This window comes from Plectropomus leopardus, chromosome 9 (genome assembly GCF_026936395.1).
Source record: "Plectropomus leopardus strain MGB_pleo_1.0 chromosome 9, ASM2693639v1, whole genome shotgun sequence".
NCBI classification, from domain to species: Eukaryota; Metazoa; Chordata; class Actinopteri; order Perciformes; family Serranidae; genus Plectropomus; species Plectropomus leopardus.
Genome location: NC_142184.1, coordinates 12,924,027 through 12,951,483, shown reverse-complemented (window position 1 = coordinate 12,951,483; position 27,457 = coordinate 12,924,027). Strand labels below are relative to the sequence as shown.

Genomic DNA, 27,457 nt, shown 5'->3' with positions numbered 1-27,457 from the left:
ATGCTGAACTAATTTTCAGACTGCGTGCATGTTTGATCATGACCACTAGAGGTCAGACTAATTTTATGAGAGAAATAAGAAATTTTGAGATGAACAGTATAAAAAAACTTCTTGTATATAAACTCAACAAAAGCGCTTATCTGATTGTACAAATAAATCTGTCAACTCCTTTTCTTTCTGATGATCGATGAGGTTTGGCAAAAATAAAGTAAAAGCCAGTAGCTTATGATGTGAGATGGCTTGTTAGACATGCCATAAATCTACATTAGCATCACAAGATTCTTGAGATACTGTACCTGTGGTTGAGAAACCAAACCCACTGGCAGTTCTGGTTACAGCTTTCCTGGCACATTCTGTGAAATGTCACTAGTTAAAGTCATAGATTTTCTTTTTCAAGCCTTTTTATGCACCATATGGCTTTATTGATACTGGACAGTAGAGAGATTACAGATAGACAGGGAATAACATGCAACGCAGGGCTGTAATCACCTATTTAACATGAAGGAGGACAGGAGGGGATGCAGCCAGGGGAACCATTTTAAACGTACACCTTCTGTGACAAAACCATGTAAAATAATGGACATGGCTACTGTCATGTCACTCATTTGTTTGTGGTCTCCTGTTTTGAGACCTCGAGTTTGGCATTTCGGCAGTGACCATCTTTTTTTTTTTCTTTTCTCTTTTTTTTAAGCCATAAGACAATAGATTTTGAGGAGAGGGTGGAGGATAGAGGTGTGGATCTGACTCAGTCTGTGGTCATGCCACACAGCACGCCAAACAAACAACCTCACTCAAAGCAGCCCTGCCCTCTATGCACAATGATAAGCCCTTAAAAATCTAAACCGGCAAGTTTTATAACCTCATGTAGTAGGCAACTACTATTACATTTGTGGGAAATTTATGAACTTGAGGAATTATTACATTAAAAGCTGCAAATTTGCTTTCATGATATACTATACTATGACTTTTTAATGATTTTTTATGGCATACCATGACAACATTGACATATTTTATAACATGTTAATGATATATTATAGTTTGACTTTTTTGTGACATTTTGATGATTTTTTTTATGACTTTCTTTGGATATACTGACACCTCAAAAAAACTATTACAAATGACACCACATAGCCTATGTACCATTCATATTATATTCTATTTTTCCACTTTTTAACACACTGGAAAGTAAGGAAATAAAGACAGTAAAGTATTTGACATTGATAGCTTCTGCTGATTACTTTGTTAATGATTATTCTGGACAGCGTCTAATATGTCTTTTGTAACATAGCACTTGTATTTGCCTTCTTTGCCAATATTGAATTTTGAGACAATAATGCATAAAAAGACAAATGAAATTAATGTTTTTTATGTGATTTTTTTTGTCTGTCTGGTATGGGTGCTCAGCTGAGACAGACATATCTCAACGGATGTTGGACAATGATTCTGCGCAGCACCTGAAGCTAAAAGAGAGACAGCGCTTTTTTGAAGAGGTCTACCACCATGACGTGGACAACTACTTGCCTTCTGCTCACCTGCAGGTCGACTGCAGGAAACGTAAGTGTTGAGATTCAAATTCTATATCACTTTGATATAAACAGTGTTTATTTATGCTGTATCTGCCTGTATGTGCAGCCCCCATGGGAAGTATCTCCTCTATGGAGGTGAACGTGGACGTCCTGGAGCAGATGGACCTGATGGACATCTCTGACCAGGAGGCCCTCGATGTGTTCCTCAACTCAGGCTCAGGAGCAGAAGAGGGCGCACTGGCATCTCCGCTACCAGGTGCACAGATGGCCTCTGAAAATCAACCAAATCACTCTTTACTTTCCTAAAGTTAACAATGTAATCAACTTTTAAAGGTAGATTTTACAAAAGCAGGAAACTTACATGTCAAAAAATAACCACAACCAAGAATTTCAAAATTTCTGACTAATTTTCACTTCATAGATGAAAAATGTTTTGTCTTTGGAACCAAACAAGGTTGTACATATTATTACTGGAACAGTTTGTTTCTATTTTATTTAAAATTTTGTGCTTTATTGTAACAGTAGGTATGATTAATTTGGAATTTTATGTGTACGTAAGCGTAAACTTTTTTTAAGTGGCTTTTATGGGGAAAAACTTCCTCATTTAAAAATGATGATAAAGAAAAGGTTCTTTAGAGACCAGCCTCTTTAATATTTAGAACATGCATATTTGTGAATTTTCATAGAAATACATACAGGGCAGCACAGCAAAATCTACTTGAAAAAATAATAAAATAAGACACACAAACTAAATAAAAAAAGTATAAAGTAACAGTCATTGGTTGTCTGGAAATATTTAAATACTAATACTACATTTATATCCTACTTTATTATTTAGTTGTGTCATTTGTCATAGAAATGTTCCATTTTGCCAAGTGCTTTTTAAATGTATTACCTTTGTTGCTTTAAAGGTGTGTCAGCTTTTCCACAACAAAAATGTCTTGGAAAATTTCCAGCCATTGTTTTGGAGAGCTTACATGAAGCCACTCTCTGGTAACGGCTTTCTTACTTGCTGCAAGTAAAACTTTAGTAAAGTTGATGTCTTTCTCTGATCACAGCACCTTAAATGTTTCTAAGATACACCACAAGTAAGATACAGTATTTGGGATTTCATCTCCCAAAATATTTGTCATAAATACATTAACAGTTTCCTAAATATAGCCTACTTTTTTTTTTTTTTTTACAATTGTACCACAAGCTGCCTCACATGTATGCTAAAACAGTTTATGGGAGCATGTTCATGCATCGTTTTATTACCGTCTAATTTGATTTCACCATATGTCAGGAGGGTGTTAAGTTTCTGTGATGTGCAGTTGTGGTTTTGACCATTCAGCACCAACATTTTTTTTAACTGAAAACAGTTGTTTGTTTTTTTCCATCACAGGTAGATGAGTCATTTGTAGTTTTCAAAACTCTAAATTATTAATTAATTAATTAATTAATTAATTAATTAATTATTATTAATACCTAAGAGTCAGCAGCAAAACAACATTGCAAACTTTAATGAGGGGAGCCTGCACCTTCTCAGCAGTCTCTACAATTAATTTCAGCTTTTAATTGTCTTTCCATGCAGTGATTTATTTTATTATTACCAATGAATGTAGTTAGGGTGAGCCACCCCTATGAATTTCACAGGAATATTATCTGAGAACCATCTGGTGATGAAGGTGTGGTGCACGGCGCTGAAAGCACTGACAGATCAGACACAGGCATGTTCTAACCAAACAGCGTCTGTTCACAGAGGGTGAGGAAGAGGAAGAGGATGAGGAGGATGAAGAGGCTGAGGTTGTCTACAGGGACCGCGCACCTTTGAAACGGCAAGACGAAGTTCAGCGCGTCTCAAAGTCTCGCATGTCATCTACATCATCGGGTTCCAGTGAAACCAGCGGGGGTGGCGCTGACACACCCGTGATCCAGTCAGATGATGAAGAGGTCCACGCCGACACTCTGCTGCTGACCTCTGTTCCCCACACCAGGGATGAAGAGACAGAGGAGGAAGACGAGGAGGAAAGATGCCTTGCAAGTAAATCGCCATAAAGACTGAATTTCAATCTCTGTAGAGAAACACTGACAGTATAAAAATAGAGTCTGAGATATGTCTTTTCTCTCGACATTTGCAACCCCCCCCCCCCCAGCATGGTTGACCTAGCTATGATTTTCTGCGTCTTTTGAATGTTTCCCTGAGATCATTGGATTTTTCTTGACAACTTAAAATCTATTTTTCCTCGTAAGTAACACTCTTATTTAATCCTCTGTTGAAACTCTTAGCAGTGGTGTCTGAAGTGTCTTTACATTTATATGCAAATAATATGATTCAATCCAGTTCTTATGGCACCAACACCTTGGGCCAGATGCATAAAAAGTACACACAAAAACCATGCGTACACCTTTTCACACGCATAAAGGGGTATTTATAAAGGAACAATGTGTAATAAAAATTGTTCAAAACAGGCATACAGACACTTTTAGCTGAGATAGCTGTGGGTGATATGATAAGGCTGAAATTAAATATAAGTGAGACAGATAGCATTGTTTAAGGTTGTTAGACACTTTGCTGATTGTGCCATTATTTTGCAGGCTGCAGGTCGTTCTGTAAAATGTCAATTGAAGGTGCATTTGTGAAATTAATTTTAAATTATACGAGTGACAAATTTAATCACTATTTAATTGCTTTTTTCTCCCATTTTGTAAACATTTTATTTTATCCTGTGAAGCACTTTATACAGTCTTTTTCAACATGAACACTAAATCATTGATTTTCCTACAGAGTTTAATAATAATGACTAAGATTTTGCAATGATGATGGTTTGCCAGAACATTAGTGGTTTGGTTGCTAAAATTTGCTACAATGACACTGTTGGAGAACTTTGCCCATGTTTCAGTAACATTGCACTTGATGTACCGTATCCTTATCGTCAGATCTAACAAGTGGTGGAGTGAGCACAAGTATTGATATGCAAACGGTTGTTCAGGAGTGTTTCAGCATCCTTTTTTTGGCTCACTGTGGGTGTGGCAATGAGGCCAATGGACATGCACCCACCACCACAATAATCGAGATTTATACAGCTGAATCAGGCCTACTCACTGTGTAATAAATCTGCTGCAAAAATGCATAGGCAATTTCTTCCTATGTGCATATATACAGTTGTAGTCGTGAATGTACTCTGTGTTTTATGCATCTGGCTCCTAAACTTAGATTACAGTAGATAGCATTCCCTGTCATTGGAGTTACCAGACCTCAGAGTGAGAATTAAAATGTTAAGGCTTCAGACTGACAGCTCTGTGACTGCATGGATTAAGGTGTGATGTGACTAGACTGAGTTCAAAGAAGAAATGATGCAGTTTAAACATAAACCTTTCACATCATCATGAATCTATTGCCATGTGCATGCGCAAACTATGGAACTGTGTTTGTAAATGCATGCCATTTTGTTCTTGTTAGTGACTACCTTATGTGTTTTCAATTATGTACCAACAGAGCGTTGCGTTACTGAAACTATGCAGGTGATGCCTCCTCCACAATTGGGAGTTTGAACTTGTGGTGGGAGAATGATTCAGTTCACAAAGAGTCGTTTGTATCTGCACTGTGTGTGTGTGTGTGTGTGTGTGTGTGTGTGTGTGTGTGTGTGTGTGTGTGTGTGTGTGTGTGCGCGCGCAAAGGTGTATGTGTGAAGGTGTAGGTGGTAATTAAGACAATTAAACAGGTATTCCTCTGGTTGAACCGAAAGCTACTTTCAAAACAACCTTTTTACAGTGTTAATCATGACGTGTCTCTCTCCCCCATTTGAAGATCTTGCTATAAACTCAATAAAAATTGAGGTTGAAACTGCTGAAATTACTGTATGTTTGCCTGTATTGGGTTTTTCTCCACCTTCTTCAGCAGAAATCTAAAGGGATGGCTCTAATCTTTTGAGGGAAACATGCAAGTGGCCAGAGAAAACACAGTGGTATTTATGCAGTCGTCATGACGTAGATGATTGGGATCAATTCTAACATATCAGGAATTAAGGTTCTTCTGAGAAGTAAGGAATGTGTTTGTGTTACTAAATTTGCTGGCACTGGTACATCTCAGGTATTTATGGTCAACTTACAGGCACTAAGACTTCACTATAAATGGGTAGCTCTTTACTTGAGGTAGACATAGAGTCTCAAACTAACTGTGGAGGATGCATAATCCTAAAATACATACTAACTCTGGTCTGCTGCCTAAATCAGTAAGTTTGGTTGTATTATTGAGTGACTTTGGTGAATCCCAGCTAACCCTTTTAAAAACCAAAGGCACACAGTAACACAAACAAACTAACTGATATAAGCACTAGTAGACCAGCAGCTGCGTCCAATGTCTGGCTTTAAAGAGAGATACAGTGGCTTCAGTTGCAAATCCGAAATAGCTGTCTGATGGAAAGGTAGCAGAGAAAATATTTTAAACAATAGGTCTCTATACTGTGTACTGAAGGCTAGCTCATCATGTTTTTGCTTGCTGTAGTCTTTCCTTCTGTTCATACTGTACAATAAGAGGGAATACCAGATGACAATTGCTTTTAAAGAAAGCCATGAAAAGACTTTAAAACTTTGAAATCACTTTAGGAAGGCATCACTTCAGAGCCAGTGTGAACAGGAGGGATGATTACAGCAAGCCAAACCTGTTTCTATATTTTTACGTGATCCATAACCTTTAAAAGTTTTCACCCTGAAAAGGTGACAGGTAAACTCTGTATCACAAATATCAAGAGAGGTACATCAATGCCCAACATTGTGCTCACTGGTATGATAGTGTGCAAGAGAGATTAGAATTTTCCCACAAGGTAAATCTTGTGTAATTTTCACGGCAATTTAAAGCACTCACTTATACTGTCATACATCTATTGTTTTTCTCCCCTCTATGCATTAAGCTTTCTGGTTTTTCTAGTTTTACAAGTTTACCTGTAGTTTACACTCACTTGTCCCAACTGCACTTTCTTTGATGGTATTGCATTCTTTGGCTTGTTCATGTGCCCTCTATTATGGCAAAGCTAGTGTTGAGCTGTTTGTCTGTACTGTCAAGCTACAAGACGCTCCACTGCATCCCACTTGGTTTGCTTTTGATGTTCACTCTGACACAGTGTTTGTCTTTATTTCCTTCTTGGCAAAGAGCTTGCACATAGTCTCTTTGCAGACCAGTGAGTGATGATCTTATACTTAACATGCCTCTGTGTGCTGGGCAGGACTAAACTCAACAGAAATGTTCTATAAGCCACCTTTATCCATTGGCCTTCAACTCCGGAGAGCACTGTGTCTCATAAATGCCTCCTACTGCAACAACATCTGACAACACAGAGATATGTACTGTAATTTATCAACATGAAATCTACTTAGCTCTTCATGTGGCATGCCTACAGGCAGTCAAAAACACAATAGGCTTTGGTGACTGTTGATATGTTATGTGCCTCAGGCCAAATTATTTTTTTACAAAATATATTAAGACAGGCAAGACAAGCCAAATCGACATCAAAGAACTAGACTGTTGAAAGTAGTAGTGCAACTAGAAAGTTGCACCAGAACACACCACAACACAACCACACACAACACACACTACAGCCAATTAGCATATTTTTGCATCTGCATGAGAGGAAATAACCCTCCATACAAGCAGATGGCAGATTATATTCATCATTCAAAAAGGGAAGCTGGAAGATAGACAGGACACATTTATGATGCTAGCTGGACAGTTAGCATATAAACAACACAACCAAATACATATCAGGATCTTCTCATGCACTGTTTGTACATTTTCCAACAAGTAGTTATACACCAAAATTCATGCAAATCCCAGGTAATAATGAGCCTTAAATTTATGCATAACCCATGTATTTACAAAGGCTGCAGTCACATGACAAATGTGCTGATTGGGAGTAAAGAAGGAAGCAGTCCTGAGCAGGAAGTAGATTGAGGAGATGGTTAGGTCAAAAAACACAGGACTTTTCCTAGAAGACGTGTTCAGAACCATGTAAACACACTACCTTTACTTGCCTATACTCACCTTCCTTAAGTTTACATAAATTACGTAACTTTACGTTAAGAGTGTAACATCAATCATGCCACGCTAAATCACAGGATATTGTACAAAGTGTTCTGTGCAGTTGGTAGGCTATCATATGAACTGTTATGTGATGATACACTGAAAATATATACCATGTGCTAGCGAACAATAACACAAACAATTTACATTTCTGATCTCTTTGTTCCTTATTCTACTTCTTGACCGCTCTGATCCTCGAACCTTGGCCTTTTCTTCATCCCCCGCTCCAATTGCAAAACAAATGGTGATCGTGAATTTGCTGTTTTAGCCTCTACCTTCTGGAACAATCTTTCCCAGCCCATCAGATTTGCTGGATCCTTGGACTGTTTAAAGCATCTACTAAAAACCCAACTAACTTCATGTGTTATGTTTTTATTTGTTTGTTTTGGTCCTGTGTGTCCCTCAACGTAATGTGTTCTTTGTTGTAATTTATTGGAACTTGATTAATTAGTTAGTTCAATGGATAAAAAATCATTTTACCAAATGTAACCCCTGGGTAAATCCCTGAAGTGTAAATGTTTAATTTAAGCAGATATGTCAATATCAATAAAACTGCTATTGCAAAAATAATGTGTGTTTCCCTTTAAGAGTAATCTGGTTTGTTTTGGTTTTGAGCGTTCATCCCGACTTCCGTATATAATACATCCATGCCGTGCTCGTGTAGATTTTTATTTGCCTCTGATTGGTCCATACAGACTGACATCACGTTTCGGAAATTGTGATTGGTTAATCATCATTAATAGGCGGGGCAAAGATGGAAAACATGTCGGAGTAGGACAGACGAGATTCAACTGCCTTACCCTTGTGTATTTCTCGTTTTATGTATCAACTAGCGTTCAAAAGCGAGTCAGTTTACTACCTTGTGGTAGTTAAACTTCTTCATAAGAAGTTTGTCATTCAGCTAGAAGTTTACTTGCCGCAAAGTGCGTCTGCGAGCAACTGTTATCTTTGTAGGAAATTCTGCTGCTAGCATAGCTGTTAGCACCTTGCTAACGACCTGGTCGCGCTGGATGGATGGATAATGACCCGCCAGGTCACCAGTGACCGGGAAAACACGGGTGCACCTCTGGCTTGGAGGGAAATCTGCTGCTGTACTTCAACATGGTAACTGGGACGGTTAGTGGACTCACACATTGCCTGCGGAGTTTGGAGACTCTTGAACTGTGAGCGTCCCACTGACGCTTTGCCCCGGTAAGTGAAGGCGACATACAGGCGGCTTTGTTTACGCAAACTTCAGTCCACAGCTGCAGTCAGGCTGCAAGTGGGGTTCTTTATTTTGGTTATTGCCGGTGTTGTGTCAAAAGGTAATCGTCTGCCAGAAACTGATTGCCGTCCGCGGGAGTGCACGCAGACTGTCAAAGCTTTAAATACTCATAACTTTATGGCTGCTGTAAGAGCATAGGTATGTCTTTGGGAAACTTTAATGTTTCTTGAGACCCAATTTTCACGTGTTTTGCAAATTATAGTTTGATCAGGCACGACATTTTTGCAAATATAGACAATATTGCTGTTACTGTTGTTTGTGTGTGTTTAATATGTCTAAAATCTTGTTTACATTTGAAAAGTAGTCTATCATACTTTATGGATTGGCAATGTAAAAACTGCATTATGTTACCTGCTCTGTGGCCGAGATTATAACCACTCCAGTTCTTTTTACCCCCTTTTACCCTGTTAGATAACGCTTCCACCTTGCAATAATACCACTTACAATTTATTGTGGTATATATATGTGTGTGTGCGTGTGTGTGTGTGTGTGTGTGGTTTGCAGAAAGTTAGGATGCCAACAATTTCTCCTGGCGAATAGGCTGAGAGTCAACAATAGTTAATAGGTGACATTGAGGACATAATCTGCTCGATTAAAAAAACTCTGTTATGACTTAAATCCTTAAAACAGCAAAGAAACTCCACAAGCTTGAGTAAATAAAAAACAATAATGCTATAAGCACCAATATAACTGGTTTCCACCCCTTCATTTGTGTCACCAGACCAAACCCTGCCCTTGATTACTCTTTTCCCACAATCCTTTTTGTAGACAATGAAGTCTTAAGTCAAAAAAATATCATGAAGAATGGACAGACCTGGACTGTTTCAGGCAGCAGTATCAGTTTCAGATTGTGCAGTGTGCCCGAAAGTGTGTTTGGTCTGTATTAATTAAACACAAATGTAATTTATCTGAAACTAAGGGTGCATCACAAACAGACTGTCTTTATTCTAGCAGTAAATATATCACCTTAACAGACCATAAAAATTTTTGTCTCCGGGCTTAACAACCCCAGTCGTTAGTGCCATTTAATTGCATGACAAAACAAAAGAATCACGAGGTGACTTGAGGTTAAATTCAATACGGAGCAGCTCTACCCGCTTATTTTTCTGCCAAGAGTTTTACTACTTCTCACAAAAGTTGCCAAAACAAATTAATTTAATTATTTTATTATATTTTCCCACTGTTGGTGTCATTTCACACTGACTAGCAGAGATTATTTTTAGAACTAGAGCATCTTTTTCTGCTGAATTCAAATTAAAATATAAGTTAGGGATTTTTAGTTTTTAAGATCATAATATAGTCATTTATTTATGAATGCCTTTATATAAATATAAGGAGGTGGGCTGTAATGAGAATAAGAGTAACTTCAAGTGTACCTGTTGAAGTATGCTGTGTTTCTGAAAAGAAGAATGAGTCACACCGATCTATGAGGGTTGTGCATCTGCTCCTATGCTCACATGAATTTCCCCCGGGGAATACTGTTTCTCAGTGTAGACTGACTACAAGATGCCTCAGGTGGAAACAGAAACCCGATTCTGTCCATGAGTCCTACTTGTCTGCTGCCTAACAGCACACGACACACTGTGACTCTTTGTGGTTACGGGAAATAAAGGACCAAGGAAGACATGGTGCTTTCTGCATGGCACATTTGAACTTGGTGATATGAAACACAGTTCTGAAATTAATTTATAGCATTTCTATTAAAAATTAATCTTCCTTTGAGGTTTTGGAGACAGCAAAATAACCAGGCCCTCAATCACATGCTGCATGTCCAAGTCTTTACTCAGACATCACACCATTCTTAGCGAAAAGCTTCTATAGCATGCTCAAAATAAAATCTAGAAACAACAAAAATACCCTCTCACTATCATATGGAATATGCTGGATATCTTTGTAGTTTTATCAGCCTGAAAAAAGACAAGAAAGCAAAAAAAAAAGCTAGGAAGAAGTAAAGAAAAAGTTCTTTTGTCAGATCATAACTTTGCTTAAAACTGCCTTTAGATCTGATGAACTTTAACAGCATTTATTGTGGCCAATTAACTTTTAAGCATTTAGCTCATATTTTACTTTAATTTCTTCTTATTAAAAACATGTTTTATTAGACATGCAGCACATAAAAATGCAGTGAGCACACAATGACATGATTCTGTTTTGCAATGGAAAATATGGAGTTAATTAAAGACTTTTAAATATGTAGTCTGTTTAGAAAATGTTGAGAAAATAATTCACTAATAGTGAGTAAAAGTCAATGAAATTTATAGAAAATAAATCCTTGACACTGAAACAAGTCATACGTATCTAAATTATGTGGAGACATAAGCATTTTTGTTTTGCTCTTTTATATTTATTTTATTATTTAATTTATAATGCACAATGTGGTCAGAGTTTTTCCTTCTTTACTCTATTGAATTAATCCATCACTAACCACTTTCATTTTTCAGCTAAGGTTCAGGATTTTCAATTAGATCAAGCTGTTGAAATATTACAGATAGTCTAAACTAACTGCAGGTGGACTATCCAAATGAAGTTTTATATATAAAAAAAGAGAACATTATATTAACAAGAGGTACATAAAACTATGTAAGAATATAGTACAGTATAGTACAGTATGGTATAGTATAGTATAGTATAGTATAGTATAGTATAGTAGTCTGCTATACTATACTATAGTATTGTATTGTATTGTGCGTTCACTAAAGTTCAGTGTATAGTATAGTTTATTGTAGTATAGTATAACAACATATATCAGTCCAACAGAGAGACAGTGTAAAGGGATAGTAGTGTGTACCACTGGAAATTGTGTGTGTGAGTGTTGGTGATTTTTCAGTAGTAAACACTTGACTAGTACCTCCTGCAGCTTTGTGCTATGATCTCTGCCAGTCGCATGCTCGCATTGAAAGATTAAGACATTACTTAAAGGGAGTGGCTCCAAACTCTGTCAAGAAATGTTGCCTTTGGCAAACTGGACACAGTCATGTCTTAATTACCTCTTATGTTGTTTAATCCTTTGACAAGTATTGTGTCATTTTGACAGCACAATAGAAAATCACACACAACTCTAAAGGGGAATGGCATCTATATGCAGTGTGTGAGTGAAGTATGCATAAGGACAGAATGTACTGCAATTTATGACTGACAGCTGGTCACTGACTATGAGTTTGATGTATACTGTACTGGGTTCAAAATGTTCTCTCAGTCATTTTATTTAAAACTTAAAGGACCAATGAAAATGAGCAACATTTGCATGTGATGTAGACCACACATGAATAAAACATGGTAACATGAGCTACAGAGCTGGAGGGGTGTACACCTGAGCCCAGCTCGGACAGAAAGCCCAATAAAAGTCTGCACTGTTGTAACAACTACAACACTCCTGCACAAAATACATTTGGATAAAGAAAAGAATACATGGGTTATTATATACAGAGCACAGCATCTGCTGTTCTTGTTCTACATACATTTGTAAGTTCAAGCACGGCAATTAACATATCGCATTGCATATATCTGCGTGCATGAACAAACAGCTCTTTGTCAACTGTAAAGTCAGCCAACCTGCTGCCTGCAGGCATTGTGGGCTGTCTTCAGTGCGCTTTTATTCAGGCTGACTTTGACTCTTTTGGAGCACTCCCAAAGTGAATATAACATGGAGTGGACCAAGATGGGGACCTTTTTCCTACTTTTATTGGTAGGCATGAAATTCTATAATTATCTTCATTTATTATAAGGTTGTTTAACAAACTAAAGATGTGGTTAACAGTGAGAAACATAGTAAATGTTTGTTTACTCTGAGCAGAAAATGATTGTTTTAAGAGTTATGTTGCTTGTGATGAATGTCTTTATGTATATATATATCTTTATCTTATAGCTGCAGCTTTTCTATCGATGAATAAGTCTGCAGGTGAATGCAGATGAAGTCAATGAGCAAAACCAGTTTTCAGCATTATATAATGTAAACACAGGTTGTGGGTGCAGTAACATTAGTTCTCCCTGTTATTAAGCGAGGTGCAGCATAGATCTCAAACTCTGTGGTGTTATGATTTACTTTCCACAGTGGTCCCACCTTTTCAGTTATGCTGTAACTGGAGAGCATCTTTATTTTCCTAAAAAAATGTCCTTAAGAACATGACCAGTAGTTTAGTTAGTTACACTGGGATATAGCAGCACTTTTAACGCATTTATTTTCTCCTTGTGCCAAGTTTATTTTATTTAAGAAGAAGGGACAATACACATTCAGTGTTTCCTCTAGGATTTTTTTCAGCAGCGGGGGCAGGCTCTCCGGGGAGCCGTGGCGGCGTAAACAAATGACGCTTTTTAAAGGCTGAATGTAAAAATAAAAAATAATAACAAAAATTCAACAATAAAATAATAAAAACAATAAATAATAATTTCTTGATGGGGCTGTAATCAGTGGCAAAGTTTGCACCCGGGCTCAGAACAATGGATTTTTCTTGGTTTTTTGTAGAACAGCTCTAAGGCTCTGTTGTACGGAAATACCACCAAGAGGCCCGTTAATGCTCAGCAGCATACATGCTGCAAGGTGATCCCCCTGCAGCCTGTTTCTCAAGTCAGTCTTCACCTACAAATAGAAACAATAATTTTTATTTATTTTTTTCAACCCATTTAGGGTCCCAGCCTGATAGCCTGTGTTTCCCTTTATGTTTTTCTCCTCTCCTCTCATCTCTCTCTCCTGCACCATCACTTTGCTCTCCTGCTCCTTCACTCGGCACTCCCCCTCCTGTACTCTGCTCTCCTTCACTTTGTTCCACTGCTCCTCCCTGTCTGTTACTTGTCTTATAGATTACATAAAACATTAACGTTAGATAATTTACACTCACGTCACATTTGATTACAAATGTGAACATAATTTTTTACCTAACCATCATAATTTGAGTCAGTAAAAAGGCTAATGATACCTGACTAGCGCCATCCTCATCAGGTGTCTTTCTCTTCTTTGAAAAATATTTTAACAAGCTCATCTGAAAATGCAGTCAGCAGTTACATCATGGCGTGTATATCGCTTAATGCTATTAATTAGTTTACTCACGTTAGCGACACTGAGTTGAGTTGGCACCGGGCCCATTTAACTTAAGCTACGTAACCTTAGCTGGCCATTAATATTTTGCAAATGTTTATTTAACTAATAAAATCTATTATAAGTTTTCTTAAGCTAATAAGTCTACCTTTTCTCTGGTAAGTTGCACACTATTTTCAAGCCGACACTCCTCTGACTCTCCGACCTGATGCCTGGATGCGAGTAGCTAATTAACGTCGGCACCAGTTAGTTCTGTTGGGGGGTGGGAGGGGGCGGTGGTATCTACCCCAAAGAGTAGATACGGAGCAAGACAGTTGACATCTGCCTCAGCACTCGCGACACCCAACGCAGTGCAGGACTGTGCTGTGATGCGGCGGTGGTGTATTTGCAATTTAAAAAAAAAAAAAAAACGACATTTGAAGGAGCGGCGGGTAGGATTTAGGAATGAGTGTAGAGGAAACACTGACATTATTTGACATAGTTACGTAAGTCAGTCAAGTCAATGTGCTAGATTTAGCCATACAGACTAATATTAACCTGCAGTTCCTGAAATATACCATGACCTTTAGGTGTGCAGGTGCCACACGATGTTATTTTACACCTATTCAAATGCTTGGTCGCAGATCAAAGTCAGAAGGGGAAAGTTTTGTTTTATGATGACTATACGTCTGACTTGCTGACATTCTTAGGTTTTTGAACAGTTCAAATATGTCAAAAGCAAACTGCTTTTAGTCTAAATTACAGGCAATGAGATGTTTGCTGGAATTTTTTTCCAGCTCCCTTGGACACAGGATCAGTTTGTGTAGACAATTGATAAATGGACAAATCAGTGTTTGTTATCTCAGGAGTAAAATACAGTGAGGGAGAAGGAGACAGGCAGACAGACAGTGAGACCACAGTAATTAGTTTAACACTAAAATAGCAGTGAATAATTAATGACATGAGGCATATGTGAGATTAGATTAATCTCACATATTAATCTCAGTTAAATCCATTTCAAAGTTCTGTTGTGTGACTAACAAATTACATAATCCCTGTTGATGTTGCAGCTTGCATTGACAGCCCTGGCAGAGTGTCATCGGGGCTACTACAGCAGGCGTGACAAGCGGGTAACTGCTTCGTGTTTGGAAACTCCTGTCAAAATGTTTTGCCTCTAGAAGAACTTTTGACAACTGTGTGTTTAATCAACATTCTGGTCTCAACAGGAGGCTTTGGTGCGCTCCAAAAGAAGGTGGGTTTTGTCGACGATTGAAATACAGGAGGAAGACACAGGGCCATTTCCAAAACAAATTTCGCAGGTGAAGACATCATTTTGTCAGTGAGATTACCAATCAGTGTGGCCGCCTGATATCCCGGCCGGGCCAAACATGCAAACAATAACTGCTCGATGGTTTGTATCGTGACACTAGATATTCAATGACCAGACTCACCATGAGGGGGAAAAGTACCGCATAAGTGGAATGGGTGTGACTGAGCCACCGCTGGGAGTGTTCGAGATCAATGAGAATAACGGAGTCGTCTATGCTCTTAGACCTGTCGACAGAGAGCAACATAATCTCTTCAACGTGAGCTCATACTGGATCCCTCTGATAATAAATACATTTTTTTGTGGATTTTTAACCATTAAAAAATTATTTTACCTTGTTTCTCTACCCACAGATCAAGTTTGATATCTTGAGCAAACAGTCGGGCAAAGTAATAGACAAGGAACTGGCTTTTATTGTAGAAGTACTGGACATCAATGACAATGCGCCGCAGTTTGAGGTCACTCAAATGGAAGCCGATGTGATGGAAAATATGCAAGACGGTGAGTTTACAGTCACAGGAATGACTCATAGAGTATGAATGTTTTCAGCCTGCAGTCGCCAAGTATCAAATACCAAATGAAAACAAGAAGCAGTGAGTTCTGAAAGGTTTTTCTGAAAGTCTGACAGGTAAAACAGAGACATGCTTAAGTAATCTGGGAAAACAGATGACAGATTGTTGTGCAATTATCGATCAAAACTGTGCATTTAGTGCTCTTAAAAAAATGGGGAAAAACAGGATACTCAAGAAAGAAAATTTGTCAGAGGCAAGATTAAGGGAGTTAAGAATAGCTAATTCCAGGAGGGAGTATTCAGATCCCTTATTTGAGACAAAGTACTAATACTACACTATGAAAACACTTGCTAACCCCAGAATATTTACATTTTCGTTTTATACTGATGTTCATTCATATGCTATGTCCCTTTTAAATAAACTTTAAATAAATAAAATAAAAAGTCCTGCATTGAAAATGCTACTTAAGTAAGTATAATCAGGGACATGTACTTAAAGTACTAAATTTTAAAGTATTGATTGGAGACAAAAGCAAACAAAACATCCAAAAAACTAAATATTTTTATAAATAAATTAGAAAATAACCAAATGTGTATTAAAAAATCGCTGAGAATTAATTCCGTCAATCATCCATTTGATTAACTAACCGTTGTAATGCAACAAAATAGGAAAAATGCCAGTGGGGGTGAATACTGTTGCAGGCAGTGTAGGTTGTGTCTTTCATCTTTTGTTTATCTCTTACCCATTTACTTCCTACTTTTCTATAATACTTTCAATCTTTCTTCCTTCTTAAATCAGACTTGCCAGTGCACCTGCTGGTCAAGGACATTGATCAGTGGGACACACCCAACGCTGAAGTCACCATCAGCGTGCTTTCACAGAATCCCAAAACTCCAACGATTACATTGAAGCAGATCAACAACAGAATAGCCAAACTCACTGTTGACGGATGTTTTGACTATGATGTAAGAATCAGTGACTTATTGTACCTACATCACCTGCATGCACATGTCATACACATATTGACTGGTTGATACAATATCTGACTTATAACTTTATGTTTCAGAAAATAAAGAAGTATGAAGTCGTTGTTGGAGCAAGTGATCATGGAACGCCGTCCCTCTCCTCCACTGCTGTAGTTACTCTCAATATTGTTGACTCAAACAGTCATCAGCCAACGTTCAAGGCTAAGGAGGCACATAACTTTTGTCACTATCGTTGCTAATGAACTTGCTTTTTAGAGTAATGTGACAATGTTAAAGATGAAACTGTTCTGCCTGTCCAGTACCACGGTGAGGTGATGGAAGCAACCACCAAGAGCGATGTTTTGAGGATTGCAGTAGATGACAAAGACACTCCTAACACTCCTGGCTGGCGTGCTAAATACTACTTCATTAAAGGGAATGAGGGAGAAAACTACAAAATTGAAACTGACCCTAAAACCAATGAGGGTATTCTGAGTGTCATCAAGGTAATTCTGTTTTTCTCACACAAATAAAATCTATTTATTCAATCATTTTGAGTCAAGCTAAAAGTCCGACTAAATTTTTCATCATGAACAACAGCTGCACCATTACTGAGCCTAAACTTGTGTGTTACTTCCAGGGCAAAGATTATGAGAAGACAACTAATACTACTCTGCAGATTGGAGTGAAGAATGAGGAGGACATTTTTTATTGCAAAAATAAAGCAGCTGGGGGCACAGACCAACCTCCACCTGAACATACAGTCAACATCATAATGAAAGTGATTGACATCAATGACCCCCCACAGTTTGACATAGACAAATCTGACGTGTACCAGCAAGAAGAGGAGGCACCCGGAAAGTTGCTTTTCACTCCCAAGGTGACAGATGTCGACTCTGTTGTATCCAAAATCAGGTTGGTTTCTACATACTGATTTTTCAGGTAATAGTCAATATCAGCATTTGAGAGTTTGAAACAGTCTTTTAACAATATATTATCTGTGTTTTTAAAATAAATGCATCCCATAATTAGAGCTGTCCCCTGAAGGTTGAATATTTTAATAATCTGTTGCAGACCCCACAGTCGACTGAGATTCTCTAAGTCAATCGACGTCATCAAAAATTTAAACGGATGAGTAATATAACAATTGATCCCCGGTGTGGTTGTCATGAATGTTGAAATTCACTTAAGAGACCAAAAAAGTAATTTACACCAGGCTATAAACATCTCTGCTTCTGCTGTAAAGTAAGGCATTTTACGATGGGGGTTGTATCGTGGGAGGTGAAGGTACAGAGAGCTAGCGGGGGTTTAATCACTTTTGGAGCCACCCCCAAGTGGTCAGTAAAGGACTGCAGTGTTTGGCACTTCCCCACTTTGCTTCATTTTTAAGCCCTAGAGTTTGCCACTTGTTCTAAACATATCTGTGGCTTTTCCATACTGTCAGTTTAGTATTGGCCAGTAGATATCTATATCCCAATATTGATACATCTGCACATACCTAACTGCCGACACACTGGCTTGGCCTTCATTGCCAATATAACATCAAACCCCTTATTGGAAATTACTCGAGAAATAACCTGACATACTATATACAATAAAACTTGCAGTTACATAGTATCTCTACCATTTTGATTGTACCTCACAACAAATCCACACATTTGTTTTCCAGAAGCTGCAATTCACTGCATTCACTCAATATGTTTTCCCTTGTGATCAGGTATGTGCTGCTCAAGGATCCAGCTGACTGGGTGAAGGTTGATGAGAAAACGGGCAAAGTCACAACAACTAAGAAGATGGACAGAGAGTCACCCTTTGTTGATGAAAGTAACATTTACACAGTCATCGTCGGAGCCATAGATGATGGTATGAAGGAGACACTATATAGGCCTACTCTAATAAAACACAAGCTTGATAATGTGCTCCAAGTAAATACCTACCTTAATGTAGTCTAGAATATGACAGTGTTGGGTATTTTTGTTTTTTGTTTTTGCTTTGGCACCAAGGTGAGCCTCCAGCCACAGGAACAGCCACTGTTCTGATCCACCTCAGAGATATCAATGACAACATGCCTAGGCTGGTTAACAAAAGCATCATTTTATGTGGAAACAAGGGTAACAAGGTCATGGTGCCTGCAACAGATGCAGATGCCCGTCCTTACAGCGGGCCCTTCGCCTTCTCCCTGGGAAGTGATGACAAAACACTGTCAGAGCGATGGAAACTAGAACCTGCCTTTGGTTAGTATATATTGGCTTATGTAAACCGTCCATATAAAAACAAAAAAACAAAATTGTTGAAATCTAAAAGCCACTACACACCTCTGCTTCCATCCTTCACCAGGTGAGGAATGTGGGCTTGTTAGTCGGAAGACACTTGCGTACGGTAACTATTCAGTTCCACTGGAGATTCAGGATCAACAGGGCGTGAGTGGACATGGTGCTGTGGAAGTGATGGTGTGTGACTGTCAAAATGGAGATGTTTGCCGCAACAAAGAGCCTGCCACTGCCAGGCTTGGACAAGCGGCCATAGGGCTGTTCTTTCTAGGACTTCTGCTATTTTTGTGTGAGTATAATCAGTGGCATTATAAACAAAACCATTGCGTTCATGTACAATAAGCCTGCAGTGACCCTTTTTGGTAGTAAGCAAGTTACAAAATTAACAAATAAAACTGGTCAAGATTGTTAGCTGACACTAATTCAGATCAGTCATTTTACTCATCAAGAGGTGAGGATTTATTTAAAAAACAATCAAATAGCTTTATGTTCCATCACAAGATTTTTTTTGTGACAGTTGCTTGATTTCCTTCAGATCAAAAAAAAATTATGTTGCATGATATTGTCTCTAATGGTTGAACAAAATTTGTGGATTGGAGTTGTGCAAGCAGTAGATCTCATAAATTAACTAATAATATGTTTCTGCTTTTTAGAAAGCACTTTTTAAAACATGTTGGAAACTGCTTGTGCTGGTCTTGATCCTGTATTGATATATACCTACACTCCTGCGATGACATATTGAGCATAATGAGGAAAAAATAGCAAATTAAGTAACCTAGCAGTTTGTTAAAATGTTGATACTGAAATTATCAGCAAAATGTTCATTTTGTGTAATGTTAATGCAATTTATTACTATACAAATTGTATTTCTCTGAGACAGGGTTGTTAACTGTCCACACCCAGCTTTGCCTTACAGGTTAAATTAGGCCTCCATTGCCTGTTGCAATTAAGTGCCAGTTTGAGAACAGACTGTACATGCCGCGCTTTTAATGGTGTTATTCTGATGTGTGTCTGCAGTGCTGCTACTCGTCTTCCTGTGTCAGTGTGGAAAAAAGGACTTCAAACATATTCCCATATTGCAGGATGAAGGCAACCAGACCCTCATCAAGTACAACCAAGAAGGAGGGGGCTCAGAGTGCAAGGTGTGTTTGGAGTGTTTGCAAGGTGTAGATAAGAGGTAAAGGCCAAAATATGCGGAGCATGGACGTGGTGTGGCATTTCCATTTTTATTGATTGAACCTGCTATACTGACTACACAAGCAGCATTTTCCTCAGTGGGCACCTTTTGATTCAAAGGTATTTTTACACAGCTGGTCTATTTTTATTTATATCTACACAAAGCCCTCCAACCGGTAAAAACAATAGAATGTATATAAAGATGGATTATACGACAGCTCCCACAAAGTGAAGCTTGTACATCTTGATTGCCCCCCTGATGGATGGCTGCAGTACAGGCTAGAGTTCTCAATTTCATAACAAGCCTGCGGGGTTTGGGGTGAAAACATGTGCTTACTGGACAGGTGAAATTAAAAGTTATTTTAAAAAATAAAATAAAGTAAATATGAAAACTTGAGCACTCTCCCCTTAATTTGCATTTGTTTCTCATTTATTTAAAATGTAAATCCAACATATAATATCAGCATATGTTATAGATATTGATTGAAATTAAGAGATGACTTAAGTTTTCTTAAGTTGAAAGTTTTCTTCAAAAACAGCTGCATTATCACTTGGCAAAACTCACACTGGGAAGCTGGCACACAATCAAACGTTACAAAGGGGGTGGAGTCTGTGTAGCAAGTAAAGGAAACCGGCTCCCCCCGGCACCTACACAATGTGATGCGTCCGTGCCTAAAGTATGTCAGCCAAAAACCAGTGACAGTATAATGTATTACTCTGCCGATCACACCCTTTTTGGGTATGCAGTGGTCCTACTCATTTATTCTTTTTTCTCTCCTCTCTGCCAGATGGAGCCCACTCTGCTCCTGACACCTACAAACGGTGTGAATGTGACAGATGGCATAAAAACGGGCACCATGAAGGTACTCCTCCTCTCTCCCCTCAGCCTCTCATTCCTCTTTTCTTGGATGACTTTTTTTACAGACCGCCATATGTGTATTAGTGTGGGCGAAATATCATGGCATGTCAAAAGTTTAGAGTCTAAAAGGCCTTAGAACAGAAGCCAAAGAGGTTACATAAAGAAAACAGTCACAGTTTTAGAAAATGTGGCATCTAGCTCTTCTGAAAAGTGGATCACAGTTATAATCTAGTAACTCTCCTTCTCTGTAACTGGGGCGTTGACAGAAGGAAAGGCATGTGATGCAAGTCTGTCATTAAAATGTATGTTGTAAATATAGTAAAAATTACAGGGTTTGTGCAGCATTGTGCAACAAGTATTTATAGGTTGGCCTTTAAAAGTAGCATGACAGAATACAAAGAAACATCTAGGATTTCCTGAAAGACCTGCAAAGAGGGACTATTTGAGCTATTCTGGACATATCACATTAGCTGCATTTAAATTGTGAGGCACTACACCAGCTTCTGGGTGTAAGATAAATATTGGTGGTACACCAGCAGACTTATAAATATAAGGACAGTTATTCAGAAGTATTGTATAGAATTGATGCACCTGGAAGTTGTATTTTCTAAGGGTTTAGTTTCCCTTTTCAAACATTTGTTATAATGCTTTTTTCATATGCTACAAACAAAAATAGAAAGCCATTTCCTTTCCTCTGCTTGTAAGGTTACTTCTTTAATTTGCTGTGCTCAGTTCAATCATTATTATTATAATTAACTAGATGTCTCAGACGGCTCCGGCGATGGCCCAGTATATGGAAGCGTACGACAGCTCAGGGTTGACCATGGTGAGTAACAGCTCTTTAAATAGCCTCCTTTGTGTGTTTGTAATTTTACAAGATAAATAATTACAGTGATTTAGAGTTAATTTCTACAGCAGCAGGATTTGTTGAAATGATGATTTACAAACAATAAATTACAGTGTTCAGTGATGTGTGCAGATGTGGCTTAAAAACCTGTAGCTGGTAATAGGCAAGACCTGTGTCTGTCCTCTTCTTGACCCTGATTAACCTTTACTGTGTGTCCACTGCAGATGAACTCCATGACCTCAATGGGAATGCAGCGTCAAAGAGACACTTTGAGGAGTCAGGGCGGAGGGCAAGCCATGGTGAGTAACTGCGGTCGTGATTAAAATACCCGACCTTTTGGGTGTGTGTTTCCTGTCATGGCTCTAATAGATATGTTTTGTGTGTTGTCTGCACAGTCTCCATAAATCCACAAGGTGGGGCTACAACCTGTAGTGGCGCATGAGCAGTGGCTTTTTTTTACAGCCTGTGTTTCAGAGACACACATAGTATTAGCAATTCTGTTTATTTCTATCTCATGTGTTTGTATATGTCCTTAACACCAATACAGAAAGACAGATACAAAACTATGTTTTGGAACATCTTTACAAATTTCTTCTTTATAATATTCCAGATTTAATAATTGTCAATTTATATGTATTTTTAATAAATAAAATATTATTTTCTTGTACATAAAAAATGCAGCAGAAATTTAAACTGTAGTTTTAAATATAACAGACACGTTCTGTTGAATTTTATTGTGCTATACTGAGAAGTATATCACAATAAAATTCATCATCAAAAATCATATTTTCTGTCTAACATGTAGTGCTATTTATCAATCTAGATTGTTTTGTCTGTCTTCTCTTCAATATAATCGAACTAGATGGCATTCGACTTTACCAAAGTACCAAAAAAAAAAATTAAAAAAAATGAGTAGATGCGTGCTTTCTTCTGCACAGTAATATGGTTGGTAGATGTTGTTTGGTAAAAAAGGTAACAGTTCCTATTTTATTCCTATTCTCCCTCTGTTTTTATGATTTGGGGGTGAACTATGCATTTAAGTCTGCCTTTACTTATATAAATCCATTGAATCTTAATCTTACTTTAAAAAAAACAACTTTCAAGAATGCTTTTTCTGAGTGCTGTCTGGTTGCAGTTTCAGAAAATACACAAAAATATTGAGGTCAAGTGAGGTTAAAGACTGAGTCTGTTTATTTTATTAATTTCAGTACTCTGCATGGACAACAAGCAGATCCAACACCTACCAGGTAAGCATGCCATTCACTGAATTGGCGTGTTTTAAAAAGCAGTAAAAATATAAACCTCTTTCACAGCACTGTATGCATTTTTTTATGCTTATACAGTATGTTAATTAAGCAGTCCACACATGTGCATTATGTTTTAGCTGTAAGAGCTCACAACTGTTCTCTCTGTGAACAGGGAAACTCGTCACAATGCGGCCGCTCCTACAGCCTACGATCGAGTCATAACATCTCAGATCACATCAACAGGGTGAGTGAGTTTGTCAAATATCAACATGGGCAAGTTTCCTAAGACACTGAACCCCAAATAACATCACGATGGACAGACTGGCATATTGCATTTGTTTGTGTGAATAAGAGGCAAATCAAAAAGTGTTTGGGGTTAAGCGTAGTCATTTGTGTTGTAATGAATAGGATCAAATTTACTTTGAGTAATGCTCGTGTGCATGACATGAGTAAAACTGTAAGGTTTTTTTTTTTTTTAAGTAATAATGAATGAAGTATTTTAAGGGCAACTCGGTTTATTTATCCTTTTATTACTTTTTTATATTATTATGTAGCTTTATAGTAATATATATATATATATATATATATATATATATATATATATATATATATATATAATATAGTAAACTTTATTTATAGAGCACTTTTCTTACCAGGGATGCAGCTCAAAGGGCTAAAAGAAGTGTAACAGAAAAAACATGAATAAACCATCATAAGACATGTGGTGAGAAACAGATATAAGATATAGTCAAGTCAAAGTAAAAAGTACAGAGACTGTTAAAACTGTGCAAATAGCAGAATTTGAATAAATAATAAATATAAGAGTTACGTTAACTAAAAGTCAGACTAAATAAATAGGTTTTCAGTTGGAAGTGTTCCATAGTTTTGGAGCACAAAAGCTGCACTGCTTGTTTTGTTGCACGTATGATTGTGTGTATTTAAAAACCCAGCAGTAGAGGATCTAAGGCCTCATGAAAGATTAGAAAACGAGAGAGTCTGCAGTGTGGGCCGGTTTGGTTAAAGTACATATATTCTAGTAGAAAATGTATATTTTCCCAAGCCCCTCTAAAAACCTTTCACAACGTGACCTGACGCAGTTTTCTGTATAATGTCACTGCTACATATCAACCCATAAAAACCCATGTACTGCTGTGGAGGCCTCATTACTTTGGTTAAAAAAATTAACACAGTTACACAAATAAACAAAACAAAATCAAGGCAGCAATCTCCACGTGCTGTTTGACAAAATTACAGTTCCTGTCAGTGGAGTCTGGTAGCTTTTAAAAGGGCAATATAAGAGCTTCACTTTCAGTTGGAAAGAGCTTTCTGATGGCAAGGTAAAGTGATGAAATAATTTCAATATAGCACACACTTAAACTAATATTGATTTTTTAAAAACTTGATCCTTTTTTAGGTGGCTAAAATACATTTTGCTGCTGCCCTGATCCACAGCCACCAGACTCCTTTGACGAAAACAGCAATACCCCCAAAGAAGACATTGCATAGTGTCATAGCACTCAAAGGGTGGATCCGTCTGCATTATTTTCTGTCATTCAAATAGTAACTCAGCTGTTAGCAAGAATCAGTGACGTAGGTCACCCCCCCACACACACACACACACACACACACACGCACGCACACACATGACTGGGGAGGTGAGGGAGGTGAGGGCGCATCAACACTGTCACTGCTTCTTACTAACAGCTGAGTTGCTATTTGAATAACACAGAAAAGAATGCAGACGGATCCACCCTTTGAGTGCTATGACACTATGCATCCTAAATGTCTTCTTTAAGTATTTTAATATGATAGGTTTTTGACAAAGTGACCCAGAAATCTTTTTATGACTCCCCAATCCCACAGAGACTGCACGTGATTGAAGCAAACCATGTAGACCACCCAGTGTACGTGCCCTACGAGTATGGCTACGAGGGACAGGGCAGCAAATGTCAGTCACTTGATAAGTTGTCACTCAGCAACCTGGGAGATGATATGATGTTCCTGAATGACCTGGGGCCAAAGTTCAAGACTTTGGGAACCATCTGTCATCAGACAGTTAAGGAAAAAAACATACAGCTTTGAAAAACACAGCTGGACTTTTTGTATAAGGCAAGTTGCTCTTTGCTTCAAGTATGAGATTGTGATTATGGAATGATCTTTATGGATCTTTGAAGAAAAGATACTTGTGCATTTTGTACTTAAACATCTCACACATTTAAAACACAATCTTGTATACCGGTGGCAATCCACGAAACAAGGATTATGTTTCTAGAAGCTGAACTTTGTTTGCTTAGAGGTTGAATTAATGCACTGCACAAAAGGTCATGCACTGGTGATTTAGTAATGCTTTGTTTTGACAGTGACTGGGTGTGTTCGCTTGTTGTTTTTTTTACTTTGTTACTTAATGAGTGATTGCTTTCCTGTCTTAGTTCTATTAGCATCACATGCTTTTTAACTGTGGAGGTTTTGTGTGGGCAGTATTACTTTTTTACGTTTTAAACTGTGAGTTATCTGTGGGGACTGGAATATTTCAAAAGTATATAAAAAGTTTTCTATCTGCCGATTACACTCAGAAGAGAACCCTTTTGTAGATGATTTCCAATAAGGGACAGCAGAGATCTGACTGGTTTATATTAGTGTTGTTCAGCATTAGACAGTGCTACTGCCACTGAACCACTGTAAATGTTTGTCCTGTATTTAATGATCTGGTAATACTTTGGAGTGGAACTGTGTGTTGCAACAATATTCATTACTTGCTTTGTTTTATTGTGTGCATTTCTGCATGTGCTGTCTTAAAAGTACAGTGTGTAGAATATAGGGGGTATATTGGCAGAAATTATGTAATAAGTATGTATTTTTGTGTATAATTACTTGAAAATAAGAATCAATGTATTTTTGGTATCATAGAATAAGCTTTTAATGTCCAAATAGGGAGCAGGTCTTTGTCTATGGAGTTTACCATGTTGCACTATCATGTTTCTATAGTAGTTCAGAGCGGACAAACCCAAGTATGGGCTCTACTGGCCATTCATGTTTTTGTGTTAGCCACCAAAATTATCGGCCCCTCTGAGATGAGCACTGATAAACACTGATTTTCAAGCATGAAACTACGTTATTCTGTGTTTCTCCCTGTTAAAATAATCAGGTTTGTTTGTTTGAGACAAGACTCTGCAGATCATTTGGTCATAATAAAATTCTACCTTAAAACATACTGTAAAAGTGTAAGACCATGTATGACAAACTTTGCACTTGCACACTAGGTAAAGAGGTTGTCATCTCCCACACAGGGTGATATTCAATTATAGTTCTTATCTCTGTTTTTTTTTTTTTTGAGAAGTGAGCTCATCAAGGCTGCTGGTAAATGTTTTCAGGTCAGCCTGTGCTTCAGGAAGATATCCCACAGTGTGTTGAATGATGCAGGCTTGACGTGGAAATGATACATGCTCCTGTTTAGAGCTCCTCCTAAGCAAAGTGATTAATGTGCTGTATCATACTCTCACTTTTTGCTGGGGTAGAAATAAAAGGAAGCTCAGTTGTATCAAAATGTGAATTATTTTCACACTCCAAACACAGTAAATGTTTGCTGGCTCAGGTGCCAGATCTTATCTCAGAGTATTTATGTCCACACATTAAAGAAGTATCTCACATTAGGCTGTGCCAATTCCACTGTCCTCAGGCAGTCAAATCTGCTATCTTAATTTATAACATATCTCTTAAGACATGATACCAACAAACTGAACTGCAGTTTGATACACATGTTCTGCTGTGAAATGCTTACATGGTATGTTGTAATGCCAATTAAGTAAATGGAGCTCATAGAATGAAGGCCAGTGTACGTTTGTCTTTAACATGAATGGCCCTGTCTTTGTTGTCACTCATCATATTTTCAGTGCTATCACCACGAGCACACACAGCACATTATCCGTTTTAAAATGCAGCAGATACACAATGAATGAGATTATGCCGATGGACTGGAAATAAGAAATATATGTAAGCACCAAAGCACATAATTAGCACCAATGAACACCAAAAAAACCCCAAAAGAGCATGAAATACTTGAAAATAAAAAACAGAATAAAATGTTATCAAATTCCCCGTCACAGAAACAAATTAGAGCTTCTCTCTGTCTTATAAAGAAAGTGATGTGCCAAACTGCATTAAAATGCATGCAATAATGTATATTTTTAACAGATAAAGCCGATTTGGTCTCCTGGTCTCTTCTACTACTACATACAGCAAACCAAATGCAGTAAAAAAAAAAGGACAGCTAGAATACCTTCCTACATGTAACACATAATGGATGTATGAAAAAGAAAAAAAACAATCCCCTCATTAAAACTTGCTAACTGTGTTAAAACTGCCCAGAAGTGATTTCTGTGTGACTAATCTTTATTT

At 37.8% G+C, this 27,457-nt stretch overlaps 2 protein-coding genes across 7 annotated transcripts in view; both read left to right on the top strand.

The window, feature by feature from the left end:
• The window catches only part of LOC121946877 (uncharacterized), a 46,440-nt gene extending 41,079 nt beyond the window's left edge, over positions 1–5,361 (top strand). For all 3 annotated transcript variants that reach the window (XM_088082000.1, XM_042491684.2, XM_088081999.1), the window contains 3 exons: positions 1,405–1,554; positions 1,633–1,782; positions 3,268–5,361. In XM_088082000.1, the coding sequence (XP_087938126.1) occupies positions 1,405–1,554; positions 1,633–1,782; positions 3,268–3,563 (596 nt within the window). In that variant the 3' untranslated portion in view covers positions 3,564–5,361. The remainder of the gene's footprint in view (positions 1–1,404; positions 1,555–1,632; positions 1,783–3,267) is intronic.
• Positions 5,362–8,343: 2,982 nt separating this feature from the next.
• cdh26.1 (cadherin 26, tandem duplicate 1) lies at positions 8,344–26,606 on the top strand. Of its 4 annotated transcripts, none has more exons than XM_088081996.1 (19): positions 8,344–8,775; positions 14,930–14,989; positions 15,086–15,178; positions 15,290–15,445; positions 15,540–15,687; positions 16,497–16,663; positions 16,765–16,893; positions 16,984–17,169; positions 17,304–17,578; positions 18,381–18,526; positions 18,667–18,897; positions 19,001–19,222; positions 19,951–20,075; positions 20,898–20,972; positions 21,729–21,794; positions 22,040–22,114; positions 23,024–23,062; positions 23,235–23,306; positions 24,926–26,606. In XM_088081996.1, exons 4-19 carry the CDS (start codon positions 15,341–15,343, stop codon positions 25,142–25,144), a joined length of 2,280 nt encoding a protein of 759 aa, XP_087938122.1. In that variant the 5' UTR covers positions 8,344–8,775; positions 14,930–14,989; positions 15,086–15,178; positions 15,290–15,340; the 3' UTR covers positions 25,145–26,606. The 4 variants fall into 4 exon arrangements, with proteins under 4 accessions (XP_087938122.1, XP_087938123.1, XP_042347619.2 ...); XM_042491685.2 differs by lacking the exon at positions 8,344–8,775 and adding an exon at positions 12,486–12,533; XM_088081997.1 differs by lacking the exon at positions 14,930–14,989.
• Positions 26,607–27,457: the final 851 nt, after the last annotated feature.